This window comes from Squalius cephalus, assembly GCF_949319135.1.
Source record: "Squalius cephalus genome assembly, chromosome: 6".
Taxonomy (NCBI): Eukaryota; Metazoa; Chordata; class Actinopteri; order Cypriniformes; family Leuciscidae; genus Squalius; species Squalius cephalus.
In genome coordinates, this window is record NC_137127.1 from 27458049 (window position 1) to 27480355 (window position 22307).

General features: G+C 39.7%; 1 protein-coding gene across 1 annotated transcript; it reads right to left on the bottom strand.

Moving 5' to 3' along the window:
- Positions 1-512: 512 nt before the first annotated feature.
- On the bottom strand, positions 513-4698 carry LOC307159873 (uncharacterized protein; the record flags this gene model as incomplete). Its single annotated transcript, XM_079873572.1, has 8 exons — positions 4678-4698; positions 4539-4598; positions 4037-4102; positions 3898-3954; positions 3030-3089; positions 2405-2601; positions 1687-1846; positions 513-643 (listed from the first exon to the last, which is right to left on the bottom strand). Exons 3-8 carry the CDS (start codon positions 4053-4055, stop codon positions 513-515), a joined length of 624 nt encoding a protein of 207 aa, XP_079729698.1. The 5' UTR covers positions 4056-4102; positions 4539-4598; positions 4678-4698.
- Between the last annotated feature and the right edge of the window lie 17609 nt (positions 4699-22307).

Consider the following 22307-nt stretch of genomic DNA (forward strand, 5'->3'; position numbering starts at 1 on the left):
TTCCTGATCCTCAATCCACCTTGTAATAGAGCAGTTCTAGTAACAAACAATGACTGTTTTTGTTATTCATTTCCATTTATTAAAATTAAAGAACAGTGAGCTAAATAGAAAATGTTAGATTTTCTGAATGGGCCAATAAACAAAAAATGCCTGTGGGCACATCTGCAGTCCGTGAGCTCCTGTGGAACAACGTTTGCATTCCCCCTTGTAAGTTTTGGGAAAAAATTGTTTGGGAAAAAATAGTGTCTAATGTCCTCTGTCACAATCAACTTGTGTTCACGAAATGACAGCACCTCTGCCTAGCGTTAAATATATTTTTTGATGGTTGCTCCACTCTAACTCAATGCAAAAAACACCCATTATAATGGCTGAAAACAGAATAAAACTAAGCCACATTGAACAAAGTTAACAAAACAAATTAAACTTTAAATTTGTCACAACAATTAAAGTATGTAGCTGAAAGTATGCTGAACTATAGCATTGTTCCTAACAAGTAGACTGTCTCAGTTACATCAGTTATCAGTTCGCTGCCTGGCACGGCGTCCTCCATCTCTGTCTCCAGCAAGATGGAGCCACCTTTTAATCCACAGTTCAGTTTCTTGATCTGTTGATGTTGCTGTAAGTCGGTTTCTTCGTACAGCCTCTAAAATGAGATAGTTGGTTGTGTAAGTTATAGTAAAATATTATCAGTAAGACAAGAATTTATAACTTTTGACATCAGTTGAAACAAGACATTAGTAATATTGTATATATAGTCAGTGATTCTAGTACGTAATTTTAAAGCAATGTGACACTGAAAGTCAATATAACATACATACAATACATATGATGCCACTGTCAAGCTCAGATATGTCATATGCATTTACCAGTCAACGTTCAGGACAGGCATGCAAAGTGGTTAGGGTTGATAAGGTGAGAATGTGTGAGCTGAAAAAACCACAGACTTGCAATAGGGCTCTGAAAAATAATACTCTGACTTTTAGGATTACTCTGGTGCTGGTCTCAGGCAAACTAAATTACAGGATTGAGCAAAATAAAGTAAAGTAAGAGTAAAGTATTTATTTAGTGAGTGCAAATGTACATATGACACAGGGACACTGGATTGGGTGTGGGGAGTTAGAAGGCCAATTTATATAATAAAGTCATGCTAAATGTTGAGCAATATTTATGTTTTTGTACACATTTTATGGCCAGGATAACCTATATCCAACAACAGTCTGAGAAAGCTTTATTATTAGAGTAGTTTTTTATTGTTATCCCTCCAGTTTGATGTGAAAACTGAATATTGTTGAAATATTGTCAGTTGTTGACTAAAAACATATGTTGATACAACTATACGTTAGGGTACTGAATGATAACGCAAGTTAGTCGTTTTGATGTTCCAGACCTTTTGGGAAATTTTCTCTAACTGGACCTTTGTATTCTAATTGAATACCCCTGCTGTAAAGTGATGCAGCTGAATTACGTCACTTCTGACAAACTGTTCCCCACTTTCCCTTACACACCAGTCACGTTCTGAAATCTAGAGCATAACAATACAGGCTCAGAGTTAAGAACTTGCTTTCTGAAACAGGGCCAGAGGTGTAGGTGTATGCATGTTTGTGGGTGAGGTAAGCAGCAAATTCCAACAAATGCACAAATGTCAGTGAAAGCTGTGGCAACAACACCTACACCACTGCGACTCACCATTGATTATCCCTCTTAGAATAAGGTTCTTGAAGGCTGCCTTGCCATTGGCTCCTTTCCAATTCATCTGTCTGGCAAGTTCATTGGTCAAGAGGTATCCCATCATTCTCCAAACAGTGTCCTTAACGGCTGTACCTCCTCTTTGTGCCAAGGTAATCGTCTGTTAAACAAGGGGAAAAGACAGCAAGCATTAAGTGTCACATGTAGCTAATTTGACTTAGATGACAGAGGAGATAGACGTTCAAGTAGAATCAAACTCTGTCAGAGACAAAATATGTTCCACCTGGAGTGGAAGCATCCAAGCCAAACATCTGACCACATTTCAGTGCATAAAAAAACCCATTGATTCTTGATATCGTATCATAGTCATTTTAGATTGAGCCACTTTGTTGCCTATTTTGTTTTTCTAATTGTACAAATAACCCCTCACCACAGTAATACTGTAATTCTGTGGGAAACACTGAGCACTGTTAATCTGCAGTTAATTTTCATTTAGAGTTTATTTAATAGTCAGTGTTTTATAATGTACAGTTGAATGGAACCACAGTCAGAGAAGCCAGTGCTAATGGGGATTCTAGTAAAGAGATTTTTCCAATGAAGGATAGTTAAAAAAACATGTCTGCTGTCATTTATGGTTCTTTGTGAGAGAGATAATCGTATTGGATTGAATTACCTTATACATAATCTCTTATAATGGTATTGTACCAATATACATTACCAGAGTTTTCTTGAATTCTTGATCAAGCAGCTGTCCCTCCAAAACCAGAAGCTCTTGAAGGGTTGCAACCGGAAGTGTTTCCGGTGGTAGAGATGGGCTCTCTTCTGCAGTCCCCTTTAACTGATGAACTAGCTTCACCAAAATGCCCATCTGATCTTTGATGACTTCTTGATTGGTCAGGATGGTTCGTATCACAGCTAAAACAGTGATCAGAAGATACAGTCTATTTAGTTGAAGTATATGCATTAAAAAAACTATAACTTTATGTTTCTAGCCTGCCAATTTCATTTCACTTGTGGAATAATGATGTGGAAAAATACAACTCCTAAGTCTTTTAATAGAAGATTCATCGATTGTATTTTTCCTGGCTTATAATTTTTTAAAGGTCTGACCTGCTGATTCCAATTTTCTTTCTTTTTAAGAATTATAATTGACAGCATACACAAAGATATTTTTTACTTTCCTTTAATGGAAAGTTATTTCTAAAAAAACATGGCATTGTAATTGCATTAGTCCAACTCTGCAAAGGCTCTGTACATTTTCATTAGATGCTTTAAAGACTGTCTAATAGCAAACACTACGCTCACGAAATTTAGGATGGCCATGCAAGGGTAGTTTCTCTCACATTCACTGAAGTCTGCATTTTGGGCACGAGTTGGTGTAGCTGTGGTTCTTCTATTAATCACTGCAAACAAGAGACCAAAACATCAAAGTTCACATTTCAAAATGTACAACACTTTCAAAAGGCGAAGGCTCGTTTCTGTCTGTAGATAACTACAATGAAAACTTGAATAAATGCACATTTTAGTTTTAAGAACAAATTTGTCTTGGAGATTTATCCATGCAAGTCTACTTCATTTTGAACCATGCGTTCAAACGCCACCAGCTATTCAAGACAGCATACATGCTGTTCAGGAGAAACTTTGATATAATTTATTAGTCTGAATTGACAAGTAGAACCCAGTTTTTTCAGGTCTTTTATTTGTGATATATTGTTCTCTGACATTGTTTGATTGTCATATGACACCAAAACTACTTCAGGTATGCCTTTTACAGGGGAAATATAAGAATAAGTATTATTATTATTTTGCAAATATTTGGAGATAGATTTTGTAAAAATGATTAGGCATTTCTGAGATGATTTCTTCATTTCTATCCTAAACATTTCTGGCTATAAGTGAAAGGGGCCAAACAAAATCTCAAATTGAGTTGTTAATTTCTTCAAGTCACATCTACTGTAATAAAGTATATATCTGAAGAAGTAACTAGTTTAGACACAAACAGTTAATCCCTTAATTCAGTCTTTCACATGTGAATGGTAAACAAAATTTACTCTGCAGGGTTTTACCTGAAAACATAACTTTCAGGTAGGTTCCAGGTAAAGCTGTAGAAGGCTCTTCACATACATTTTCATTTTCAACTTAGTGTTTTTGATGCAAATAGCTTTTGAATGTGCATATTGTCAACTTCAACTGAATGCAACATTTACTCACATATGCCGGAATGGTCAGTTCTGGCCTGGGATGGTGTGGTGTTTCCTCCACTGAGAGCTATAGTAACAGAAAGAGGAGTAAGCTGCCAGAAGTAAGGAATGTAAGAGAAAGATACAATCAATTCTGTATGTCTACTCACAATCAACATCCTCTCTCATTCTTGACAGTGGGGTAGGTGTTATGTTGCACCTTCTTTCGGAGCACACTACAGAGAAAAATAACAGGAATTTGTGGATATGACACTGAGGAAGCACATGTTTGGAAGTGGTTTCAATTTTACAGAGCAGTGCAGTGCCTGAGTTTCTGTCTGTTCTTACAAAACTTGATTTGCACAAAGACAATATCTCTCAAAATGTATTGGCCTGATTGCAGTGTGTCCCATAGAATAGCAGTCTACGTGTTTGGCGGGGGCTCAGGGTGTCATCATCTTATGATTAATTTATCTTGATCATTCAGTTGTAATTTTTGGGCACATCTCTGGGCTTTCAGGTATTTTCACAATTGCATTTGAATGACATTCAGTGTAAAGGGTTGATTGTATTTTATTTGCAGGACGGTGAATTAGAAGGTATGTCATTTTGTTAGATCAATTGATTTACATTTGTTTACTCCAGTCTAGTCATGAAAAATGTCAGACTCACATTCACTGACAGCAGTCCTTTCATTGCCTGAGCTTCCTACGTTGACGGCTGTAGGAGACGCTGTCGGAGAAGCTGTGTTAAAATTCAAACCATGCCAACAATGAAAATATGACACTAAAATTGACATTAGCGTTCTTACACTGTGAAAGCAGGGAGAGTGAATAAGACCGCTTCTTTGCAGAAGCCATTTCAGGAGGGCTGGGTAGTGTGGATGCTTGCTGCCTCTCACTTTCACTGTCTTCCTCTTCAAGGACTACATTCTTCTTCCTGCATTTAAGGTTAAATAAGAAACAAAAAATTATGGAAGGCTGTAAAATGAGTTTTGCTCATTCCATTCCATTCTGGCTCTATTCCTCCCTCTTTTTAACTTACATTCTTCTCCGTCTACGTTTGAGTGGAGAGTCTTCTGAATCTGTCAAATCTGTGAATCTTTCAGCCTCTGGCAGTTTGAGTCTTGCTTCTTCATATGTAACTTTAAAAATAAAATTTTGAAAACAAAAGCCCTCTAAATTCTATATGAAGAGTTCAGATGCAAAAGCCTCTAAATGCCATCTGAAATTTTCTTCTAGAATGATCATTTTTATCAAGCTCGTATATTTAAGTTCAGTAATTTCACTTAAATGACAATTAATAGGTAATTTTCATTGTCATTTAAGTGAAATTACTGAACTTAAATATACGAGCTTGATAAAAATGATCATTCTAGAAGAAAATTTCAGATGGCATTTAGAGGCTTTTGCATCTGAACTCTTCATATACAGAAAGTGTAAGTAAAATATTGTCTTCTTTCTACCTTTGCTTAATATGATGCATACTTTGTAGGGAATCCAACGTGCTCCAGGTGGTTCCTGTGATTTCACTGCTTTTACGGTTTCTTCACGTTTGTACGGTGGCCACAAACAGGTGTTATTTTTCACCCAAATGTCAGGGACTACTTCCACTTCATTAGTAGATTCAAAAATAACAATGAGAAACATCTCCTGATAAAAAAAGTAAACTGATTAGCCAGTAAAACTCTAAAGATATGATAAATAAAAGGATGCTACAACGATCAACTATAATAAACTTTGTACAAAGACTAGACAAGTGCTTCAGATTAATTTGTGTGAGGACGAGGGAACACTGCAAACTTGTCTCCCAAGGGCAACCGCACACACTTTTGCACAGGCTTAACCATCTCTACACAGTGCATCACAGGAGACAAATGAGAGACAATGTATATTCCCAGTTCCCTTGAGTCGAGTGGGTAACTGTAAAGTGCTTCTTTGACTCTATACTCCTGGTACATGGCATACACTTTGTCTTCATGACTAACTATGTTTTGCACAGAAACAACGTTCCCGTCAATGACAATGCAGTCATCTTTACTTGATGTTTTTAGAATGACACCATCGGCTGTCAACTGCTTGAACTGACTGACATTTTCCAAAAGGCCCTCTGGTACTGGCCCATCATGATGTGGAGATTTTAAAAAGGGTTCCTGCTCAGTGGGTGAATCAAAATCACAGCCCCTCTGTTCATGTTCAGATAACCTGCGTATAACCTGTGGTAGAGGATTGTGAGCTTTCCTTATCATTCTCTTAAGTTCACCCAATAAGTTCTCATAAGGGAAGCCAGAGATACCATCTAAATGGCCATGTACCTTCACATCACCAGCAAGATGCACTAACCCATGAATGTTGTACACTACTTGGTCTTTACCATATAGCAAGCCATAATGCTCCACAAATGAGACAAGAAAATGATGAGCCAAGTGGTTCAATTGTAAACAATACTGCGGGCTAACCAAAATATAGATAGCAACAGAAAGAAGCATGAAGTTATCATACACTTGAGGCAGCAAGACACCTTTCAAAACTATAGGACCAGTGAACAGCAAAAATTGGCGCAGTTCTTTTGCTTTCCACCTCAGTCTCTCATTGAGTGCCCGAGGTTTCCTTGCAAATTCAGATGGAATATGATGTGCTAATGCCAAAAGTTTATCAGAGATTAAGGATGCTTGCAAAGACGAAATTCTGGTGCGCAAAGAGCCAGCAGTGCCAACCCACAGTTCAAGAAGTCTCCTCATAACACCCAAACACACTAAGTGCATGTAATCATGGGGAAAACCAGCAACCATATCAACTCCAGTATCTACCAGAGGACAATGAGTAAGGTGGTGATCTTCATTTGCTTCTAATCTAAAGGATTCATCTGTTCTACATGCAGCAGTGAGCTCAGGAAATGTCATACGGTGATTTGTGTATATTCCTCTTTGTAAGCACTTATCACAGCCATAATATCCAGTGTGGGACTTGATACCTTTGATAAATGCCCTTGCTGGTGCATCACAAATAACAGAACAAACTTTCAAGAGAAATGTTTTGCCCTGACAAACAAAGCCAGTACTGATGCTTTTCAACTCTTGAACTAAATGTTTTAGATAGTCAGACAGTGTTTTGGGCTTTGCTGTCCCAAAAAACAATGCTATCACAAAAGGCTTTTTGGAGAGTCTTGGTAATTTACCCAGAATGGGCCAAAACTGAATGGATGAGCTTTTAAAAAGAGGTAATCCATCAAAATTTAGCTGTAAAAGAAATTCATAGCCTTCTGGAAAAGAGGATAATAACCTGGTGAACTTTCTTTGGACGACATTCACTATACCAAAATAGTGAAATGAGCCACCAGCAAGCATCTCCACTTTGTAGTCTGTCTTTGTTTTAAGCAGTGACCTTCCATCCTTTGGCAGGAAGGGAAAGTATATCCTAAGAATTGACAGTAAGGCTGACAGAGCCACCAAAGACAACACAAATCTAACTGCCCAGTCACCAAAGCTGCCCAATAAAATTTCATGGTCGCTCTTCACACTGCTAGAACCACTACAGCCAATGCTGTCTTCCATATCAAGACATCCTTCCCTATTGAGCACAGTCTCTTCAATCAGGCTATCAAGGGGTTCTCGCATGTCTTGTTGACATCCTTCCCTATTAAGCTCAGGCTCATCAATGTGACTTTCAAGATGCTGGTTAATGCTCTCGCCTTCTTTACCAGATGGCAGAGTGACTATTTTTTGCATTAAATTATCCACTCTTTTCCTAGCCTTCCTCCTTAAATTGCTATGCTTGTAATAGTCCATGTAACCTGTTTCTTCAGTTCACCCCTTCAGAAATTTTCCTGTGGATCTAATCTGTACAGAGAGAGACAGAGGTGGGGACACAAGAACAAAGGTAGATATTAGTTAACATTAACAGTCAGCATCTATATTTTACTTTTAGTTACTTCTTAGGCTTATTTAACGTGCAGCGTCCATTACAGTTATGAATAATTTATAATTCTTCTATGCACATGCATATGGCACATATTAAATGATCTGCAAGAAAACCTGTTTATATGTGCCCAATAAATGGCATGTTGCTACAGCAATTAACAAGAATCTAGTAAACTTAACTTTAACTAATAGATATCACAATGAAATTTCCCAAATTAATAAATATTAACAGTTACTTGCATTGAGATAATGATTTGTTATATTACGGGTTTTCTGAAAATTTGATGAGACTAACATGCACAATGTTAACTTGCATTTACTGAACCAGGTTTAACTCTTGTTTAATTTGTTTCATGTTATAGTCATTGATTTTTACAAAGGGTATTTTAGAAATCTCTCGTTATCACTCCACAAATCAGAATAATAACTTAAGCCATAAAATAGCCATAGAAAGTATCTAACAATCAGGCTAGTGTAAAAACATTCAGATTACTATAAAAGTGGTGAAAATCTAAGATATATATTGCTCTTTAAACGTTTATTAGATTGTTATTATTATAATTAATCCAGAATGTATGCCTGTTTGCAGTGCACAAAAAACATATCTAAATAAATCTGCACATGTCGGTTCAACATACAACTTCAGTGTCCTAAAATGGCATCTGGCGCTAATTTTTGCTAGCTAACATAACCTAGCTTACATAACTTTAGCTCCGTTAGCTTATTTAATAGAGTCAGCTAACATACCTAAACGTCATTTCAGTCATGCTTCTAACGTCTACTAGCAAACCAACACTCTTAGTATCTCATTACAATTTGTATTGTAGAGTTAAATGTTTTTTAACAGTATAACAATTACTTACCAGTAAGCCCAAAGACTGCAGAGACGGCCACCGGACCTTTTAACCGCGAAGCAGAGAGCGCGTCCGCGAATACACGCGCAAATGCGCATGCACGTACCGTTGCAGTGTCATGCCTGCTGTAACCTGACACTTAGGGACCTTCTTAGTTTTATATTTCACAGTTCTTTTTTATTTCAGTGACAAGCACATTTTATTTATCTATCTATAAATAACATTTGTCATGTTCTCTCTAGCGCCAAACAATTTCACACGATAAGTAATAATAAATAATAAAAACTGTCCCAAGTTAGCTAATCTGAAAGGGGTGTTGTAAGAAAAATCCAATCAACCACACATACACAGGGTGCAAATATATATATATATATATATATATATATATTTGTTAGATATGTTTGTTTTTTTTTTTGTTTTTTTTGTAATAAACACTCGGCCACCTCTGGCCTACACACAATTCTTGCCTTCACCTAATAATAGCAATAATTAAATCAGGTTGTAAAGTGAAATAGAGTTTGTAACTCCCTTCTGTTAAGTAGCAGACATAGCCTAGTAGGCATAAATAAATTATTCATTGGAGCTTTGGGGGGAAAAGCTGCTCTGTAGTTTAGTGATTGCAGTAGAAACATTTAGCAGTGTAAACAGGCTGTGGCTGGGTGGGTCCTTTGGGCTCTGTGTAAGCACCACCTCACTGATATCACTCAAAATTGGTAACTGGTCCTGGGCCGTGCACATTGCCAGGTGTTGATTTTTGAGTGAAGATTCACCGGACCACATGCGAGGTTGTCTAAGTATTTCAACAAGTTAAATGATTCACGATTTTCAATTAAATTGTAATCCTACTTAATCAGTATTCAATTGAAGGCACCATTGTGGGATATTAAAAAGTGCCAAATAATAGGCCTACATTGAGCAGTTTTACTAAACAAGAACAATAAACAAAATATAATCAATTAACATTGTTGACATGTGAATCAGAATATTTACAATATATGCAAGAAAATTAAATTTTAATGAATAATAATAATAATAATGAATTTCAGTTTGTGTTAACAAGGTTTATGATTGACTGCTGAAGATGAATTAAGCAGTCTCACAGCTTAAGGTAAGAAGCTCAAGTCAGCTGTGGAGGCTTATTTTGTTTTTGTGATAAGACGGATCTTTTAGTACTAGCCTATCCCTTTGTCTGTTAAGAGCTTGGCATAGGGATTTTGCTATTTTAAACAGTCAGCTTGTGGCATTTGGCCCATGTCTGGCCCACACAGGACTTGCCATAACACAAGCCCAGCTCATGACATTCGGCCCAGGTCTGGCCCACACAACACTTGCCAAAACCCATTTCAAGCCCGGCTCATGACATTCAGCTCAAGTCTGGCCCACATAACACTTGCTGTGACCTATTCATGCCCGGCTCATGACATTTGGCCCAAGTCTGGCCCACACAACACTTGCCGTAACCTATTTCAAGCCCGGCTCATGACATTTGGCCCAAGTCTGGCCCACACAACACTTGCCGTAACCTATTTCATGCCCGGCTCATGACATTTGGGCCACCTTTGGCTCACACAATATTTGCCGTAACACAAGTTAGGTCCGGCTCATGACATTCGGCCCAAGTCTGGCCCACACAACACTTGCCGTAACCCATTTCAAGCCCGGCTCATGACATTTGGCCCAAGTCTGGCCCACACAACACTTGCCGTAACCTATTTCATGCCCGGCTCATGACATTTGGGCCACCTTTGGCTCACATAATATTTGCCGTAACACAAGTTAGGTCCGGCTCATGACATTCGGCCCAAGTCTGGCCCACACAACACTTGCCGTAACCTATTTCATGCCCGGCTCATGACATTTGGGCCACCTTTGGCTCACACAATATTTGCCGTAACACAAGTTAGGTCCGGCTCATGACATTCGGCCCAAGTCTGGCCCACACAACACTTGCCGTAACCCATTTCAAGCCCGGCTCATGACATTTGGCCCAAGTCTGGCCCACACAACACTTGCCGTAACCCATTTCAAGCCCGGCTCATGACATTTGGCCCAAGTCTGGCCCACACAACACTTGCCGTAACCTATTTCAAGCCCGGCACATGATATTTGGCCCAAGTCTGGCCCACACAACACTTGCCGTAACCTATTTCATGCCCGGCTCATGACATTTGGGCCACTTTTGGCCCACACAATATTTGCCATAACACAAGTTAGGTCCGGCTCATGTAATTTGGGCCACATTTGGCCCACACAACACTTGCCAGTGCCGTAACTGGGCCGTAAGTGCCAAAAGTGGCCCAGATTAGGTCCAAATCTGTCTGCTATCTGGGGAGGATTGAGTGGTCCACAGTGTCAAAGGCTGCAGAGAGGTCTAAGAGTACTAGAACAGCAGAGACTCCTGAGTCAACAGTTAAAATCAAATCATTAAAAACTCTTAAAAGTGCAGTTTCAGTGCTGTGACGGGATTTAACACTAGAAGTCCCAGAGAGCAGCCATTTGGCTTTTCTACCTATAAAACCCGCAGGACAGCCGATGGGCTGGAAGGCTTTAGGCTAATATCCTTAATCACCTGTGAACGGTTGCTTTTGTTATGTAAATAATGTGGGGCCATGCTGAGCCACTTCAAGGAAACTTGTGTTTCACTTTGCCATCTTAGGGAGAAATCAACACACATGTTTTTTTTCCTTTGTTGCTGAGATTTATTGATAAAAACAGTACAAAATAAAATAGAAACCAACCATTTGTACACATATTTACAAATATTATTAAAAAGTGAGTGAGTACATTCCAGCAATCACTCACAATCCTGGCACTGCCATGGTATCTCCCGTCTGCATTTACCACATGTGTATCTGTAGCAGTGAACACATCGCACAGTGGCATGATTGTTCTTGCATTGGTGTTTGACTTGACACATGGCTCTTTTTCCAGGGCTAGGTGTGGAGGGTTGTGTCCGAAGCAATTGTTCTTTTCTTGCCTTCTTCGCACACATATGAGAGTTAGCCAACTCTCTTGCAAGCTCCACCAGGAAGTCCACCCGTCTTTCCTGCCTTCCGGTGCATGCTTGATACAGCACATGTGCATTCAGTGCTGCCATGTCAATCATGTTATAGAACACGGCAACTGGCCAGCGCCGTGTCCCTGTGCGGACAGTGTACTCCCGCACCATCTGGTCCATCACATCCACGCCGCACTTTGTGGTGTTGTAAAGGGAACCACAAAAGACCTGCAACATACCTGAGTGGTGAATTCATTGCGATCTGTGTGTATAGCGGATTGAGGGATTTCCCGGCGAATCTTGTTGACTGTGCCGAGGATGGTGGTTTTCCGGCTAAGAAGTTTATGCGCAAGTGACAGCGATGTGAAGAAATTGTCCGTGGTAACATTTCTGCCCTTGTCTAGGAATGGTTCCATCAGCCTCATCACTACATTTTCAGACAGTCTCTCTCCACTGGGACGACTAGGGTCCTTGCCAAGATATGGGAGGACATTACAAATGTACTTGGATTTTAGGTCGCAAGCCACCCAAAACTTGATCCCAAACTTGTCAGGTTTAGTTGCAATATACTGCAGGAAACAGCAGCGAGTCTTTGATGGGAAAAGCTGTTCATCAACGGTGATATGTAGACCAGGGTTGTAGGACGTGATGCAATTGGTGACAAATGATCCCCACACACTGGAAATTGCAGCAAACTTATCAGTCTTTGCTCGATCCCTCCGGGTGGACCTGTCATCAAAGCGTAGGTGTCGCATGATGTCTTGGAAGCGGTTTCGCGGCATTGTTCCAATGATATGTGGGTTTCCCAGGTTTGCTGACCAGCAGTCACGTAGTGATGGAACCTTGGTAAGCCCCCGCAAGATGACAATTGCAATAAATGCCATTAGTTCAGGGAGGGCCATGAACCAATGAACATGCTCCGTTTCCTGTGCATGTTGAATAGTCCATTCTTGAATGCTATGAAGCATGTCAAGAGTGATGAAACACAGGAAGCTCTGAAGGCGACTCGAGATACTTTTCCTGGCCTTAGCCGTTGGCTCTCCATCTGCAGCGTACGCTTTGATTGGGGTGAAAGGGAGACGCATCCCCACCTGTTCTTCACGCCACACTGTGCCATCTTTCGCTGTCTCTGTCAGGTCAGTCCCCAAACGGGCTCTCTTTTTTGGTTGAGGAGCAGTCTCCTCATCTGCAGTGTGAACAAATTCAAATTGTGAGCAATGGAAAAGTCAAATGATATCACAAATGCATGCATAGATACTAATAATAATTCCAGTATCTCCTCTGTATCGAAATAATGTCTGAAATATCTTCCTAAATAAAAAGATACAACTAAAGCAAAGAAACAACTAATAATGTTTTGCACTTCAGATGGCAGTGAATGTCTGCTAAGTAGTACAAACAAAAAAGTGGACAATACAAAAAAGGCAGAGTAAATATTTTTGTCACTCCACTCTGCTTTTTTGGTGTTTTCCACTTACTGGTTTGAAATGAAATAGGAAATAATATGAAATGAAACTTAACCTGAAGACAGATCAGACAGCTCTGAGTCCGAATCCGGCTGTAGTTCTATGTCTTCTCCATCTGAGTCACAAGGGTTTACTTCACTCAGGATAATTTCCAAGGCCTGCCGAGTGGTGAGTCTTCTCTGCATTTTCTTTTCTTGGAGAGGAGGTTCGTACACCACAGAATTCTTGAGGGCACTGAAGTAGTAGGCTATGTGCAGTGAGATTTTATCCACCTCAGCACAAAAGGAATTACCTCTCATTTGAGAGCAAGCTGCATGCAATTAGATGTGCTAATTCATACCTGTTTACACCTGGGCAAGACCTTACATGCCAATGTGAGACATGGTCAATCAAGTTCTCTGCTTTTAACAGCCCTCCCTCCCCCACACATACAAACAAGCCACCAGCAACCATTCACACACACCCCCCAACCCCCCTGCAGATTGCTCAGGTAATGACCACATTTACACATGAATTGATGCTAATGATAGCCAAAAGACTAGCCAGTTATGTTAGTTAGACTGTTTGGAAGACCTGCAAGAATAACTTCTACTGGAACGAGATCCCAAACGTGGCTAAAGGAGGGTTACAAATCTCTGGGACTTCTAGTGTTAAAGCCGGACTGTAACTTTTCATAAACATTGTTATTGATTAAAAAAGTTTGCAGCTGCATAGAAACTTCTGTTGTAAACTTTTTCAGCAAAACCAGGAGACTTACATGGTTTCTTTATAGGCCTTTCAGTGGGGCTGTCCTTAAAGGTGCTAAACTTACACACAGACTTAGGGCTGACCACTACATCTAATCATCAAAAGACAATAGAGGCAATTACCCCCAACTGAGATAATGGTACCCCCCCAAATGGTATAAACAACAAATGGTCACGAGACCTAAGACTATGTAACATTCACACACAGTTCAACTCTTAGTTGGAAGATCAAAGACTAACCAAACTCCTGACTATTACAATGTTTAGACAGCTAACTTACAGCTGACTTCTGATCAGTAAATTGATGCCATCATGTTCACCTTGAATGCCCATTACAGTGTAGTTCATCTTAGTTTTTCATGTGATGTTATGTAAGGAAGTAAGATCCGCAGATCTAAAACATATTCTTAAATTTGAATACTTGTTTATAGTTTATCCTCTGTTGTCCAGGCAGGGAAGATTAACATACATGTTAATATTGTTTATCCTCTGCTTTGCCAGAGAAGTGTTTCATCCTCTTGCTAGAGAAGGTTTTATCCTTTGTAAAGTTAGGGAAGATTTAGCATCAAGAGCTAATATTGTGTATCCTTTGCTTTAGGCAGAGAAGAATTAGCTTTACGTGCTAGTTATTTCTGTTGATCCTCTGTTCTTGTAGGCAGGGAAGTTAAGTGTGAAGTGTTGGTCATTTGGAGAGTTAACAATAGCTGATGTGTTAACAAGTGTACCCTCTGTGTAGACACTAGTCACTGGTACACACTGGCAACAAAGAAAACTCACAAAAATGTTTAGGAAAAATGCTAGACTGATCCCCACTACTGAAAAAGGTGGTCGTGCGACTCCATTGTGGTCAGAAAGCGAATTTAAAACATTGTTGGGAGAGCAAATGGACTCTATAGTGACGAAGCCAGTCAGATTGAATTTGACAAAGAAATTTGGCATTGATGCAGACAAAGTATGGTCAATTGAAGATTGTAAAAAGGTGCTTGGAGAAAGCATCCGCAAAAACAATGTGAAGGGCATTATTTGTTGTCACAGAGAATTTGTTTTAGCAAAAGCTACAGAACAGTCTAAGCGCAACTCAGAGCTAGAGAAACAGATCAATGAGCTACGTGCTAGAATATCTTCGTTGACTAAATTGAGCCGCAACAAAGCTATAGAAAAAACTGATGAGGGAGAATTTAGTCAGCCGGATAACATTTATCCTGACTTAAAAGCTTTCTTTGAAACAGATGAAAGCTATCCTGATTTACAGTCTTTTGATAGAATTGAGGACAATGTCAATGCAGATGTAAATGCAGTTGAAGTGTGCGGAGCTAGACAAAAGCCTGTTGAAAAGGTGATTGATACAGTTCCATTTGCAACCCCCATATTTCAGGTACAAGCAGTCAAAACATCTTTAGGTCCTAAAGATATTGAGAGAATTGCTGAAAGTTTGCCATCAGTGCAAAGAAATTTTTCTGAGTTTAGGAGAGAGTTGTCCAAAAAGATGCGGCTCTATGAAATGTCTCTATCTGAAATCACCCAGCTAATATCACAGATCTTGACTGAGTCGAATTCAGTGATTTTGAAAGTGCTGTAAGCAATTCGGAACTGCAACAGGCCAGTAAAGGTGATTTGAGAGAAGGTGTTTTGAAAATTTTAAAGAACATTGTTGGACCGAAAGTGGACTGGTCAAAAATTAACAATTGTGTACAGAAGAGGGGTGAAACTGTTTGTGAGTACACAGAACGATTCTGTCAGTCAGCTGCACCGTACAGTGGAATTGCAGACACTCCAGAGAAGGTGTTAGGTGATAATGGCCCTTTGGTTCGCACATGGTTTCATTGTCTTTTGCCAGAACACAGAAAGGCGTTGCCTTACTTAAACATCACATGGTGTACGAGAACCCTGCAAGGCAACTTGGACAGTTTAGTTACTTGGGAAAGAGACTCTGATGTCAAGGCAAGAGTAAAAATTGCAGCAGCATCCTTTAAGGTCAATTCAGAGAAACAGAAACGCAAATGTCCTAAGAGAGAGGGCAGCTGTAATTACTGTGGTAAACCTGGCCATTGGATGAATGAGTGTAGGAAAAGCAAAAAGAACTTTAAAGAAGTAAATAAGGTTACTCAGCTTCTGCTTAGCCTGCTTGCTATTCTGAAGCAGCCCCTTCCCTCTTCGTTAAACTCGTGGGGCAACTTGATACGGTGTTAACCATTTAGGCTGTGATTGCTTAATCTCCCCAGTAACTTACAACAAAGATGAAAGACTTATTGACTGTCACAGCCTTTGTTTGGGGGACATTCAGTATACTCACAGCCTTAAATGTTATGCCACAGAATATTGCAGTCAGACAACCATCCTCTGTTAATGATGTCTACTAGGACTGATGTTTTACTGGAGAATGGAAATGTGCCAATTTTCTCACACACTCTTCAGTGTGCACACAACAGGGACAGAATAGGACACAAAGACCAGTGCGGAGCCCATGGAAGAACCGAAGTGCAACAGGCCTCGGGGGTCAGCCATGTGGTGAAGATCTCCTCATAGGTTTCCCCCTCAGTAGTTTATCCTCACCTCACTGGTCCATAGGTGTCAAATCAATTAAGATTAGGAAAAGAAAAAACACTATACGATCACAATGTTTTCTGTAATATAGTTATATGTAAAAACTATATGGTCACCAGAAGTTTTAGACGTAAAACCACTATACGATCAAATGACTTATGGAAGAATGAAGTCTATGCATGAATACTGCTGGTCTGCCGTTTCTTTGTTTTCTTGTGTTACAGGTATGTGTTGATGTCTTCGCAAACTGAAACCTGGTGTAAAGCATCACCTCAGATTTCCATGAACAAGCCTCAAGCCTTGTTTATACTTTCGCCTGGCTCCACAGCGCGAGTCTCCGCAGACTGCGCGCGCACCTCCCCAAACGGACGAGGCGTTTATACTCGCCGTTGTACTATTCTTTGAAACGACAGAGGGCGACTCGAGTAATTGTCCTCTAAACCATCAGTATCAGCGGTGAGAAGAAGAAAGCTACACACGTGACAATATTTATTTTAGTACACCACCACCAATACCACACTACAAAAAGAATCGTGTAAAACCCAGTAAACCCTGAGATTATTACTAGTGACAATAAAACAAAATATATGGATATGAGAATGTGCATACAATATAACTAAATTAATAATCTCTTACATATTTTCTAATTTCACTAAACATTTCATTAAGTTTCATGAACATTTTTATTAAACATGGACCATTATGTTCATTAAAAATACTTTTTATGCTATTGTATGCTCATTTTTTAAATGTAAGCAACTAATTTAGACGTGCAAACTGGGTGCCGGTGTGGTGAGAAGTTCGAGCTCGGCCAGATTCGGCTCAAAGTCGTTCATCTTCGGATGCGGCGCCGCGCGCGTTGTTACAAAATCTGCCGTGCACACCGCCAGGCGAAATGGGCCCTTTGCGCACCCAACGCGCGCGACCGGCCACACCGCGATGACGTCATTTTTGCCGCACGCACCTTCGCGCTCGTGCGGACGCGTCGAGTATAAACCAGGCTTCATGAAGGAAAAGTCATCAGAGCGACTCTACGTGCGAAATGGACTCTACAGGAAACAGACTTCACAGCAATTCAGGCGCCATGGACTTTCAAGACTTACACTCTTATGTTACATGGTTTTCTGTGTAATCATGTAGTTTATTCGACATTTCACACCCTGCGTCATATGTGTCAACAGTTATGGTTTTGAGAAGAACTATGACACTCATGTAAATCAAGGACACAACACAGAATAAGTTATATGTGCCTGTAATTTTTTCAAGTTACCAGAATTAACTTTTGAGTGTCTAAATTTGTATTTTGTGAGAGTTTTTAAGAACTCTCAAAGAGGGGACTGAAGGGTTACAAATTTAAGAATCTATTTCAGATATGCTTCCTTAATCTCATCACAGTGAAGAATACTGATTTTAGCATTTGAGGTTTTAATTTAGATAGTATATAAACTGAGAAAGTGATTATTGAGTTTACAGCAAGATATTCCTGCCCGACCTGTTTTTCCTTTGTAAGTTAAATGAGTCAGATCACGGAGACGCTAACCTATTGTCTTTAATGGCTCTTGGAGCAAGAGCCACAGTCCAGACGTTGAATCGTTTGGCTGATTGGATTAGCACATATGCATTTGAGTGGTTATGCTGATTAAATTGAGACTGCCGGTCTGGGGCGGGTTCCTTAACCTGTATACTCATTTACATGCTTTGTTTGAATTTGTCTCCACCTTCAAAAGTCCCTCCTCCTAAAATGCCTATAAGACACCATGTAAATTTATATACTTTAGATTATGTTGGATTCCTGCAGCCACGTACAGCGGAGTTCTCAATAAAGAATAACTTCTGTTGGACGCGATCCCAACTGTCTCCTGGTCTCTGCTTTGAAGAAAGAAAAACTTTACAACACTACTTTCTCCAAGACTTTAGATAAGAAAGACAGTTTAGAAATGGGCCTGAAGTTGGAGAGAACAGAGGGGTTGAGATTTTCCTTTGTTGGGGGTTGTACAACAGCGTGTTTAAAGGCGGACGGAACATGACCAGAAACAAGACAAGTATTTATCAATGATAAAATACATGGTCCAACGGTATCAAAGACTTCTCTAATCACACGAGAGGGAATGCTGTCTGAGGGACAATTTGTGGGCCGCAGATGATGGACCACCTCAGATAGGGAGAAGATTGATATGGGCTCAAACTGGTCTAGTACCACAAGGCATATAGGAGGAACAGAGGGATCATGGTCGCAGGATGTGGTTACAGAAGATCGAAGAGCAAAAATCTTCTCAACAAAAAATTCTAGAAAAGAGTTACAGAGGTCCAATGTAGGTGTAGTAGGAACAGAGTTGTGAGGATTTGTAATGATGTTAAACATGTTAAAAAGAACCTGTGGCCTGTGACGGTTGTTTGCGACCAGTTTAGAAATAAAATCAGATTTTGCAAATTTTACAGCTCTCTGATAGTCAGATAGATATTGCTGTAGAATTTCATATGACATTCTGAGTTTATCTTTCTTCCACCTTCTATCAGCTTGCCGACATGCACGTCTGATCGCTCGGGTGGTGTCATTTAGCCAAGGCTCTGAAAGCGCTTTAGTGCGTTTCATCCTCAAAGGAGCTACAGAGTCTAAGATGTTTGTGCAGGTTGAATTAAAAAGAGTTATAAGTACATCAGCATCAGTAACATCACCTCCATCCAAGTTATAGAGCACAGAGTCTTTGAAAGCAGCAGAGAACTGTGCCGGGGTTTGACTGTTAATTACACAGCGGCAGTGTGCAAAGGGAAACTTGACCACAAAACATGGGACTGTAATCGTAAACAAGACAGGGAAGTGATCCGAAATACATACGTTACATATTTCATTTACATGAACACACAAGCCATGAGACAGCACAAGATCTAATGTGTGTCCCTTTACATGTGTTGGGCCAGACACCGACTGAGTGAGATTAACCCTCTGAGGTCGACAAACGCGCCGGCGCGTTTTGCTGGATTTTCTCCACATTGTAGCACTATAAACTTAAATTTCTCCGTCATTTATGGTCATACAGAAAAAAGAAATATAAAAAAAGAATCTGTGGTATTTCTACTTTTGTATGTGTCCACTTCCAATCAAATCAAAACATTGTGCTTTTGTAAAATAAAGAAAATAAACAGTGTGTGCGTTCTGCCTCTCCGTCGCGGTGAACTTTTTTTTCTTGAGCACGTCTATAAACTGAAACAAAACTCAGCGAATACTTGTCACACATTTATGAGCCATACACCTTTATAAACATTTAAGTGTGTACTTTTAAATGATCGGATTCAAAACGAAAACAAATATTCTCTGTTTAAGTAATTTGTATAAAACCAACAAGATGTCCAGCTTCTCAAACGCTTCCTAATTATTTTTAATTCGGCCACGCCCACTCGCGCAAAAGATATTCACATGCAAATCTCCACATGGAACGCGATCGCCCTCATTACCTCAACAACAAAACACTTCACTTCACTTTTCGTCGAGTTTGAAAGACGTGCCTGAGCTTACATTGGATTTACATCAGAAGAAGAAGAACGATATTTGAAGACAAGAAAGATAAGGTAAGAAATTCTTACATATTAGTTTGCTATTGTTGCATAAATTTCACATTGCAGTTGAACTGTTGCTAGATATATGGTGAATATTATAATATTTAGACCCGTGTTTACTGTTACTGTGTTTGTGGATATCTGCTCAAACGTAGATATGTATATGGTAGGCCTAACCATAATGTTTTATATTTGATCGCGATCGCGTTTTAATGTATCATATTTTTGATCGCGATCGCGTTTGAATGTATCATATTTTGGAAAAGCAAAACGCTCCAAACGGCTTCATGTTTTTACTATTATCTCATTTCATATCATCATAACGAATGGAAACATTTGAAGTAACATGATAATCAATATATTTTTCTCTAGCTTAGTTGTTACTGAAATCTTTTTGAAAATATATATAGGCTGCTATATTGTTATTATTTTATGCAGCACTGCGCATAGCCTATACCTACAAGGCACAACAGACCTGGTGTTCATTATATATTGTTGGAAACATTTGTGTGAGTGTGTGTGTGTGTATTCTGTGAATTTTAAAAAGCCATTTTAACAAGAAAAATCTAAAATGTATTCCCAAAATCGTGCAGGCCTTTCTCTTGATATCAGTATGTGCACTTTTTTTTTTTTTTTTTCAGGGCCCAGATGCCACTGAGTCCTGCTGACTTCAACATTCACAGTACATGTCTCTGTACATGAACATGGTAAAGTGAAAATCAAACACCTTAGAAAATGAAAGGTATGTACAATGTTTTTAGGAATGGCACAAAGGTCTCTTTCTTCAATAAGTGCTTTTTTGTTGTGTATCTTTGGATTATGTTGTGTTGTAAATAAATCCAAACAATTTTAAAAGCCATTCTTTTTTAAATCTCCTCATTCTTTGTGCAAGGTTGGTCAGAATGATGGGCCCTGATAAGCTCCTAATAGGGCCATTAGGGAGGTTCTTTGTCTTTCTCAGGTGTGGAAAGCTTTCATATTAATGAGGTGATCCGCCCCTTCGCATATTGCTTTCTAACACAAAACACGTCGTAAAATTTTTAAATCAATATATTGTCTTCTCTGAATGAGCAGTCAGGGTGATTCTCACATAGTTTTAGAGCAAATATTCTAGGCTACGTGATACAATTTTCAAAAGTCTTGTGAAGAAATAATCAGTAGGGGTTTCATGACCTTATTTCAGTGAGAATTTATTTTTGTATTTTCACAAACCACGCATAAATGTCATTATCTCAAAACTACAAACTTTTACATACATGCTGCTGATATATTATTGTAGCAGAGTTTGTGCTGAATACAGTGTAATTAGACTTTAGCCATGAAAATGTCACAAGTAACAGAAATAACCACAAATGTCAGAGCATGTCAGAACACCTCCAGGGCCCAGAAAACAGCTCAGACCCCAGAGGGTTAAAAGCGTTTAGAAGATTTAAGAAGTCTTTAACCATAGGTTTGTTTTCACAGCATACATGTAAGCTAAAATCACCAGAAATTATAAAATGATCATAGTTTAACCTTAGACCTGCTATAAAATCAGCAAAGTCTTGCATAAAATCTTTGTTGAATTTCGGTGGACGATACACAACTGCACACAGCGTCGGAGAAGAGGCGTTTAGTTCGAATAGCTGCAGCTCAAAGCTTGAATAGTTGACAGATGCAGACAGCCGACACTGGAAGGTGGATTTAAACACAGTGGCAAGTCCTCCACCTTTACCAGTGGTCCGAGGAGAGCTAAAAAATGTACAGTTTGGAGGGAGAAGTTCAGAAAAGGAAGCAGACTCACCAACATGAAGCCAAGTCTCAGTCAGCAGCATGAAGTCCAATTTATAAGATGTAAAAAAATCATTTAGCACAAAAGTTTTGTTGGCCAGTGATCTGACATTAATCAGGGCCATACGAAGAGTTAAATCCAAACTGTCTGTCTTTGGGGCCCGCCGCAGTGCGCGCAGATTAGCCGTTTTCACACCACGTCGACAGTCAGGCCGAAATTTCCTCACCGACGCCGGGTTTCCCGTCCGGTGTCAGCCCACGGGGCACCATGTATCAGGCTGAAAGGAGCCACGACAGGCTGTGACGCAACAGCAATCGGGCTGGGGAAAACAGGTCGAATCCACGGGACCTCCGAGCACCGGCAGCCACAAACAGCGGGGCGGCCGCAACCCCCACCGCAGAGGAGACGAGGATGAGGCACATCCGAAGACCTCAGGTAAGCCTTGAGGCGAACAAGCACTCCGTTTGTTTCTAGAAGAAAATTGCATAATCGTCCACCCACAATAAGGCAGATCAATAATATTGTTGAATATTAAATGTCCCCAACTAAGCAAGCCAAAAGCCAAGGCAACAGTGGCAAGGAACCAAA